At 49.7% G+C, this 9764-nt stretch overlaps 2 protein-coding genes across 3 annotated transcripts in view; both read left to right on the forward strand.

Moving 5' to 3' along the window:
- Positions 1–1367: 1367 nt before the first annotated feature.
- On the forward strand, positions 1368–6759 carry LOC119091038 (transcription factor MafG). Of its 2 annotated transcripts, XM_037213758.1 has the most exons (4): positions 1368–1640; positions 3189–3275; positions 5419–5582; positions 5942–6759. In XM_037213758.1, the coding sequence occupies exons 1-4, from the start codon at positions 1608–1610 to the stop codon at positions 6150–6152; spliced, it is 495 nt and encodes a 164-aa protein (XP_037069653.1). In that variant the 5' UTR covers positions 1368–1607; the 3' UTR covers positions 6153–6759. The 2 variants fall into 2 exon arrangements, with proteins under 2 accessions (XP_037069653.1, XP_037069654.1); XM_037213759.1 differs by lacking the exon at positions 3189–3275 and having other exon boundaries at positions 1374–1640.
- Positions 6760–8311: 1552 nt separating this feature from the next.
- Positions 8312–9764, forward strand: part of LOC119091003 (polysialoglycoprotein-like) — a 4590-nt gene continuing 3137 nt past the window's right edge. The window contains exon 1 of the mRNA XM_037213725.1: positions 8312–8345. Within this exon, the coding sequence (XP_037069620.1) occupies positions 8312–8345 (34 nt within the window). The remainder of the gene's footprint in view (positions 8346–9764) is intronic.

Consider the following 9764-nt stretch of genomic DNA (forward strand, 5'->3'; position numbering starts at 1 on the left):
TGGGCTGAGTGATGACAGATGTACAGCTGCATCCATTGTGGTGCCACTGGAAGACAGGCCAAAGTCTGGCAAACAGGTGGAGAGAATGGACTTGCAGCTGGAGGTGCAGAGAAGAGACAATGAGGGACAATTTATTACCCACATATGGCTGCAAAATAGTTAACAGGGGCTCTGTTATGTTGTGAAGCAGCCATATGGAGTGGGGACAAAAAAGGCAGCAGTCTCAATGTACTGGCTATGGGCAAAGAGGAATGAGTCAATGAATGATATAAACTGAAAAGAAACACTGCTCAACAAAAACTTGATATAGATAAGATATATACCCTCATATCAATGAGTCACAAGTCATGATGTTTCAAAATTGCATTTAACAGTTGTTACAATTATCAGAAGCTCATGCTTGCATGTTATGAAAACCCATGCTCAGATATTATAACAGCAACTGTTCCTTCATAGCTTAAGACTAAAGGCCAAGCTCCTCAAATCCAGTTCTTCAAGAACCCTGTTTGTAACTTTGGTATCAGCTTGTGGACTTTGAATGTAATTTTCACATAGGACAAGCATGTTTTTGAATGGTATTGGAGGGCTGCTTTGGATCAATGACACTAAACTGATCTAACCCATACACAGAAACTGTATTCTTATTTGGAGAATACAGAGATATAGATAGTTTTCATAACATGCAACCTGGACCAAAATGATGCATTCATATGAAAATTTTCTGAAAAGCCATGTCACTCTGACATACTAACTGGACTGAAAAACAGCATGTACAGTTGAAGAAACAATTTGTGATGTTCTAAACAAATATGCACGGCACAACATAAAAACAGAGCTTCATTCCCCATCAGTAATTCTGCATCACAAAAATCACATTCAGCCCCAGACATGAACGAGGCAATTCAGCAAATCACATCTGGTAGCACGAATTCCGATTAATCCTAGTGTTTTGATTACCTTGACTACGCTTGCCACTGGGCAGTTCACACCCAACGAGGTTGCTGGGATGGTCCAGAAGCTGGCCCAGTAGCAAGCTCTACCAGGCTCTCGTGGTTCACAGAATGAGCATCTTTAAGTGCACTGAGAATCCGCTGTAAACAAAAGCTTTTGTGTATGTTCGTATCGCCCACTGGGAAGCCACACCTAATCCAAATTGTGCCGGCGCAAGCTCCTCTATAGCACCGTCAGTCTTTGCTGCGTATCAATCATCTACAAATGAGATGGTATTGTCAGCTGATATAGTTGTTGTCAACAGTATTTTAGACAAATGCTTGCTTTCTTTTGTTTGCTGCGATACTTTTGCGTCTTAACTATCTTATTTTTTATTTACTTTTGTTGTACTATGACAGTTGTTTAACACCAAACCTAGATTGCATTATATGAAGTGAGACAAAGGTAGATTTGGCCACCAGGCTCCCGTTACGCAGCACCGTCGCCTTGACGTTTTACAGAGGTCACAGGGTATTAACATTGGTTACGCCGAAGGTGGGATACGTGCGGGGCGTATCTGCTGTGGGCTTTGTGAACGTTGCGACATCGCATTGATTGCGATTGTGCGTCGTCAGCTTAGCATCCCCTTTCTGTCAGGAATTCGGGGACTTGAAGACATGAAGACCGAGAGAAAAGATGGGCACCACAAGGTAGAGGAAGGCTGACTGCAGTCATTCATCACCACGGCTTATCACCATTATTTCGTACTTAGGACACAAGCACAGTGCATGTGTCTACCAAGTACCCATTTCAGCGGTCACGTCAATGGCCTAACATTTGTGTTTTTTATTCTGTGAAACTATTTGTTGTCATTATGCTGGGTACACCACTACCACATCAGTGTAGTATGCCACTAACACCATGGTCCAGATCTGGACTATAGAATGAAGATGTCTTTGTGGGCCATTGGGTCAGCACACATTTAAAGCAGTTATTTGTACCTATGGGCTCCATATGACCATGGGGATCAGTGCCCTTAAGCCCAAATAATTATCATCATTATTGTACCTGCTTTCAAAAATACCTATCAGGCTTCTAAGCACCAATCAACTTGTATTTCTATGTCCACTGATGGAAATCAGAAGCTTCAGTAGATGTGCTTGTTGGCTGTTTCTTGTTCAAACAGCTGTAGTGTAGCATTTGTTTTTTTAATGTTTGAAGTCTCTGCCAGTCAAGCATCATGTTTAATCAGCAGCAAGGTACCTGACAATGCACACACTGCCTTCTTGATTTTGCCAGAATCCTGATTTATGCTGACCTTAAATCAAGCTTTAAGCCATTCCCTAGAAGTATTGGATGACAAAATTGGGATGTAACATGAAATTCAGGCATAACAAAAGATGGATTACCAATTTTCAATAGTTTTGCTGCAATGATTAGTGGAAATCAGACAGTATTTGCTCCTGCCCTCTGCTTTATGAAAGGAGATCAATCTGGCATTTGTGTGAATGTTTTTGATCACATTGAATGGCTGTTATTGTAGCAAAACAAATTGTTTAATAAAGCCTCACAGTGGAAGGCACTTAGATTTGACCAGCCTTTGAAATCAATTTTTCCAAGAAGGTTTTTCATTTTTCCAAGTGCACTTCCCTCCCTCAAAATACTTGAGAATTTGATACCCAGAGTCCTAAAATAGTGGTAACTGTCAAGCTGATAAACCATTTAAAAGGCACTTGTATATGTACTTCATGCTAAAATATGTCAACAGGACTAATGCAGCCTATACTGGTACATATTCATTCATTGAAACAGCATGTTCATTCAGTGCAAGTTGACATGTAGCAGTGAAAAATAAGATCATAGATTAAGAGGATTGATTTTTCATGTGCTCTGCCCAAGCCTGACAGCAGGTGGCACAAATTATGCATGTCTAGATGAACATGTTGTTTGATGCAGCCATTTTTTATTTTGCCCACTGTAATAATCCTGTCATAGTTGTGTCATGCTCAAGCAAGCTGGTTTAAAGAAAGACAAAATGATACCATTCTTACCATCTGATTGCTGTCATCAACAATAATTACAGTGACAAACTGAGTCTAAAGGCTAATTGCAAAGGATATTATTTTGCTAGCAGGCCTTGAGTGCATTTTTTATTTATTCTACAAGTGATCCATGAGCTCACTCCCACTGGAGCCTTTATCACTGAAGTACTCAGCTGTGGCCTCGCATACACTGTTGAGGCTCAGATGTCATTCCAGGGGGTGCAGCAGGCTCCACAAGGTATGATGACACCCAGTCATGACCACAGACGTACTTCCGAACCAGCATACTCAGCTGAGGTCCAGGTATGATTGCACAGGGCAGCGCAGGTCCTACTTTTGACAGGCCACCTCTGAGTGCTAGGTCTTTTTGACGGGCCCACTTCTGAACATTAGGAGTTGTTTGGGTTGGTGGCATGGCTCTTTTGTCTGGGCCAGCGAGGTGGTGTGAGTATGGGACATAATGTGACTTTTACTGGTCATTGCCAATACCTATGTTGTGTCATGGCCAGTATTCTGATAAAGGCCTCCTACTGTGCTGAGCCATCCTGCCCTTGTGTGCCACCCATGAAGTAGACAGTATGGTCTGTGTGTAAGTTGTGTATTATTAGAGTATATATTGTGTCCAGAAATTTGGTGAAATCTGGGAGCAAGATTTCAACTAAATTCAGGGGTTGGTTTAGATCGGAGTTCTCGCCCATGCACAGGCTGTGGTGGCACCAAATAAAAATGTGTATTGAGCATGCAGCAATATGGGGTCAGTGCGCGAGTTTGGTTTCAGCCAAATAGGAAATGGGTTCCAAAATATGTTTGTTATGCCACAAAAATTGTGACATAGCCCCACTGTGCCAGCCGTTTGTCGGGTCAGCTGCCTGTGGGTTGTTTTCGGCGGGGCAGATATGGGACGTGATTTCTGGGGCACGAACCCGCACACTGCGATAAAGCAATAGCGGAAACAAGTAGAACATTCTACCAACGGAGCTACGCTTCAAACGTGTGCTCTGTAAGTTCAGGAATGCCAGCCCTTATTTGTTACTTGATTGAGGCAAAAGTTATATTGGGGGGCATTATTAAGTCTGTATATATATATATATATATATATATATATATATATATATATATAGATAGATAGATAGATAGATAGAAAGACCTCATAGGGTATTATGTAGACCCCATAGGGCATTTATGACTTTTTGCCTTTGCTTCATCGCATGCGGTCATATAAAACGAACAATAAAATTACGTGGCCTGCAACGCCCTCTGCAATCATAACTGTCACTCATTAGAAGTTAGACTAACGATATTGCTGTTTGACGCTGTCGCAAGTCGAGGCAGTTAAATTATCTCCGCAGTTGTAATCATTACCCGGTTGTTATTACTATTGCGTATGTGTCCCGACCCTCGTTTTTGCAGTGATTGTCGCCAGTATGTTCCCAACGCATCACAACAAAGTCTGGGTCTCCGCCGGTATTGTTTCCACCGATGCTTCCATTGTCCCACCCGACGAGCATTGTCACCAGCATGTCTCCAGTATCCGTTTCCGCCGTCTCTGCCGCCGGCGTGTCGTCTCGGCGTCCGCTAAGTCTCATCATCAATATCCTTGAAGCTCGTCTCCTCCAGGTGTTGCCATAAATACCCCAATGGTCGTGTGTCAGGTATTACAGCTCACTGTTTGCCTCCACTGGGAATTATCAGTCATCACCATCAATCATAACTATCCTTCAGTGTGGCTTTCACCGATCAGCGCCGTCATGTCCCCAGTCTCCGCCGAGTATTATCACCACTGTCCCCATAGCGCGGAGGCCATACCGCATCGTAAGCCACACCTGTCTCCACGGAGCAGTGTCGCCGCATGGCCTCAGCTTCCGCCTCCGTCGCGTGTTACCACTGAGGCGCCGCAGCCTCTGCAGGATGTGCTCTTACCGTCGCGCCCCTCGGTCTCCGTCTCCGCCCGTGTCACCTCGCGGCCCCTTGGTCTCCGTCTCTGCCCGTGTCACCGTCGCGCCCCTCGGTCTCCGTCTCCGCCCGTGTCACCTCGCGCCCCTCGGTCTCCGTCTCCGCCCGTGTCACCTCGCGCCTCTCGGTCTCCGTCTCTACCCGTGTCACCTCGCGCCCCTCGGTCTCTGTCTCTGCTCGTGTCACCTCGCGTCCCTCAGTCTCCGTCTCCTCCCGTGTCACCTCGCGCCCCTCGGTCTCCGTCTCTACACGTGTCACCTCGCGCCCCTCGGTCTCCGTCTCTACCCGTGTCACCTCGCGTCCCTCAGTCTCCGTCTCCTCCCGTGTCACCTCGCGCCCCTCGGTCTCCGTCTCTGCCCGTGTCACCGTCGCGCCCCTCGGTCTCTGTCTCTGCCCGTGTCACCTCGCGCCCCTCGGTCTCCGTCTCTACCCGTGTCACCGTCGCGCCCCTCGGTCTCCGTCTCCGCCCGTGTCACCGTCCCGCCGTCGGCAGGCGCCGCTCAGCCCTCCGTCGGCGCTCATCAGCGACGACGAGCTGGTGACCATCAGCGTGCGGGACCTGAACCGCCAGCTCAAGATGCGCGGCCTTAGTCGCGAGGAGATGGTCAAGATGAAGCAGCGCCGCCGCACGCTCAAGAACAGAGGCTACGCCGCCAGGTGAGCGCGCCGACGGGAGGGCGGGGTGGCGGTGGGGGAGGAGGGGTGCGAGTGGAGGTTGAAGCCACGCAGCCAGGCGCGATGCCGGACGGCGACCCGACCAGGTTTCAGGCCAGGTTTCCTAGCGCTTTGTCTGTGGCCGTACGCTATGCTTTACACTGTCCTGTGTATAGCGTTTGTTCGCGGCGTGCTGTTCCAGGTTTCATGTTGTGCGTTAAGGTCCGGCGTTTGTGCGCAAGAAACCTCCAATGCCAATAGATTATCAATAGTTAACTATTGCACATGTCTTCGCCCAAAGCGTGGTGCCCGTGGAGCGTTCAGCAGCCCTGCTCAACTCCATTTCGTATTATGTTCGCCAGCTGCCGCGTCAAGCGGCTGGAGCAGAAGGACGAGCTGGAGACGGAGAAGTCGACCGAAGAGCACGAGCGGCTGCGCACCATCGACGACAACCGGCGTATGCGCGAGGAGATCGAAGCCTACTACCAGAAGTACGAGGCCATCCGCAAGTTTGCCCAGGAGAAGAACATCCCGCTCCCTCCCGATCTGGAGCACGACGTGCCGCGAATTTAGCTGCAGCGTCTCGTGCGTTGTGTTGGTGTGATGCGGCTGCTGGGCGGGTTTTCAGCTGCGCGTGTTGGGCTTCCGACCGGTGTGGTCAGGTGCGTGCCGACGAACAACCGCGTGGCGTGGGCCTGGACGGTTCTCAAGTGCGGTGCTCAATGAGGTGCTACGGGTGCGTTGAGATGTGTGGCACGAATGGGATGGGAGTGCAGCGACTTGAATCGCGAACAGGCCCCGGTTGTCGTATATGGTTATTTTACGCAATTGGGAGTGCGAAATCGTGTTATGAGTGTGCACCATCACGTGCGCCCCGTTCTTTGGTGTAAGGGGTGAGCAAGGCCGGCATGGTACCCATGGGGCGGGTACATGTGGGCACCAGCTGTACGAGGCAGAGTGGAGTCATGGCCGATTCCAGGATGGTGTCTGTACTAAGCACGTATTTGAGAAGTGTTTGTTGGCGGGCGAAGCCTTACGCGACTTGGTAAACATAACTGCACAGCTTGCTGATGATTTCGTTACTTTTACGTCGGGGAGTGAATGTTTTTATTACGCTGCTGCAAGCGTGCCGTGAATATGATGCGGAGTGTCGTCCAATAAAGATAGTTTTACACATAATGAGCGAGCTATTTGCGAGCTGTTCCGGGTTCGCAAGTAACGAATGGCGGTCGCCGAGCGTCTGGGTCACAGAAAGTGATCAAACGGCGCAGCCATGCCCTGGAGCTAAGAGCGTGGCTAGATCAGCGTCGGTGCGCTTCACTGGGACCGGAAGGCTTTCAAGCCATGACAAATGCATCGCGGGTCTGAACTCGGGTAGCCAGGCAGTTAATGGAAACCAGTTTGCAACGGCTTTGTCGGAATTACATTATAATGCCCCAGCAAGCGTTCCGCCTGCCTTCAGCCTGCACACGCTGTCCAGCATGAAGTCAGCCGGCGGCGGCCGAGAGCCGGGCGCTGCGGAAATCGATGTGGCTGGTCGCGCTTTTCATTTTCCGGCCGGCCGCGCGAGCGATATTCGATGGTCGTCTCGCGGCCTGCCCGGGGGCACAGGTCAGACGTCGTCCAGCCCGTGCGCCGGCCCCCGCGCCCGTCAGTACTCTGAACGGGGCGGGGCGGGGGGGGGGGGGATGTAGACAGGGCGGTTGTTACGCGTAGTCGTCCAGATGGGGATCGCGCGAATGGACTACGGCTGGCGCTGTTGGAGCTGGGAGCAAATCTGGCGGAACTGTGGCGTAAACATCCAAAGTACGAGGGGTTAGCTAAATTTGGGTAAGAAATACACCCTATGTAGCTTACAGCCTATTCCGCGCGACGTCGATCCATTCAAGGGACGTCACACTTTAACCGATTAAAGTTCATCATACACAGCCATGAATTTGTTTTAAGGATGTGGGTGTTGCGTTTCACATACATGTTTGTGAACAAGGCAAAGCATTTGCGCAATCGTTTTCCAATTATTCTTATAACCCACTCCGGTATTCCCTCGCTTTTAATGGCGTAACTTTGCCATTGTTTCGTAGGACTGCTCACGGTGAATCTCACGTTACCGGAAGAAATATACCCCGGCCTAAATCGCCTTCAGGTTCAAGACGAAGGGATCCTTTGGGACCCGATACAAATATATTGGGTGATAACTTGATCCCAATCAGCATATTCTAGTTCGAGATCACATAGACGCATGAAAGGTGAAACGTACGCCCTCAGCGTGAGTACAGGGGATTCGATCCACTCGCTACGAAAATAACGCAACATTTATATATTTCCTCTGTGAGCATCACGTGCGCCGGTTGTCGCGCAGACGTCAGAAATGCCGCATGCTCCGTGGGCTGTAGGAGCACGGAGGGCAATCAGTCATATCAGAGAAGGATACACTTGTCACAGCTCTCGGCGTAGCATGGGAAGAGTTATTTTAGAGGGGGGCTCTCCTATATTTGAGCCCTCGCCCACGCTCCTGTTCTTGCTCTGCTCACCCTTCAGATCAGGCTCAGGGGTAACGCCATGAGCTCAGTGAAGGGCGAGCAGATGTTTTTCATGGCGCTTCTGCCGGATGACGGGCCCCCGCAGGTCAACGGGGGCCCCTTATGCATAACAACCGGTCTTGCGATGCAACCTTGTGAGTATTCTAATTATGCGAAGCTTCGATGGGACGCAACCGAAGGGTAACAAGGGGGATGGGGCTGATGGACAGCGTACCATTACGCGCAGGTGTGGTTGAAACTCATTTAAGCCTTAAAAAAATGTTTCGAAGCCCTTCAGCCGGATACCATTTGCTTCTTCTCACAACAAACATGCGTGCTTCTCTCGCACCACCAGCTCGTTTAGGGGCCAAACGGACGTTAACCTTTTGGGACATTGCTCTTAACGCAGTGTAATCAGAGGGAGAGAGTTTCGTCCCGCATGAACAGCGCGTGACCAGGAGGAGGGGGTTGAAAAATGGCCCAAAATGCGTAAGATAACTAATAGATGGCGTCTGATGAGCCTCCGCCACGAGGAGTGTTTCTTCGGCATAACTGCATCCCCGTCCTGATTATGCCTTTAGCTGATGTGTTATGCAATACTTCGTAGTAGTTAGGCACGAAGCTTTTCATTGGTGGGTTGCTGGAATCAACGCCCCAGCTAAGTCGTGATATTACGGAGTATTGATACCACCAAGTCTTGATACCACCCAGTCTTGATACCACCCAGTCTTGATACCACCGGATATTGATACCATCAAGTCTTGATACCACCGAGTCTTGACACCATCTAGTCTCGATGCCACCAAGTCTTGATACCACCAAGTCTTGATACCACCGAGCCTTGACACCACCGAGTCTGATACCACCGAGTCTTGATGCCACCTGGTTTTGATACCATCAAGTCTTAAACACCACCGAGTCTTGATATCACCGAGTCCTGATACTATCTAGTCTTGATACCACCGAGCCTTGATACTATCGAGCCTTGATACCACCGAGCCTTGATACTATCGAGCCTTGATACCACCAAGCCTTGATATCACCGAGTCGTGATGCCCTCATCCAGGGCAACGGCAGTATTTGGCGGCCGAGGTTTAACGCGGTGTCCTGCTCGGCGCACTCTGTCTTTTCCCCTGACGTCACCTGACATTTGTCACGACCACTGTCACCGGCCGCAGGTCATCCCAGTCCAGAGCAAATAGCCGGCGGGATCCCGAAGGAGTCCAGACGGATCCCAGAGGGAGCGCCTGAAGCGACTCGAACCAGCCCGATGCTGGTGGTGAAAGGAAAGACAGGCACTTTCAACCAACTGAGATACCGTGACGGACAATGCGCTTAATGTATGTGCTTGATGGCGCATGTATGCGTCGTAGGGACATCGACATTGGCAAGCTAGTTATGCGTCTTACACATTTGCAAAATCATCCGTCACTCCTCTAAAGCACGGGTAAACCGGCCTTTGATAGATGCATGTGGAAACAAAATCAAGCACATTTCAGTGCGCGCAAACCAGACCAATACCAGCGGTTAAATAAAGGCTGTCGAACACAGCTGCGACGCTGGTCACATGGCAGCTGAGGCCTCTGTGGGTCGGGAGTGCTCTCCCCCCCCCCCCCCCCCTCTCGACTGTAACAGGGGCCTGCTGTCGTCGTCATTTTCCGATGAG

This window comes from Pollicipes pollicipes, unplaced genomic scaffold, assembly GCF_011947565.3.
Source record: "Pollicipes pollicipes isolate AB1234 unplaced genomic scaffold, Ppol_2.1 Scaffold_3216;HRSCAF=3773_pilon_pilon_pilon, whole genome shotgun sequence".
In the NCBI taxonomy this organism is placed as follows: Eukaryota; Metazoa; Arthropoda; class Thecostraca; order Pollicipedomorpha; family Pollicipedidae; genus Pollicipes; species Pollicipes pollicipes.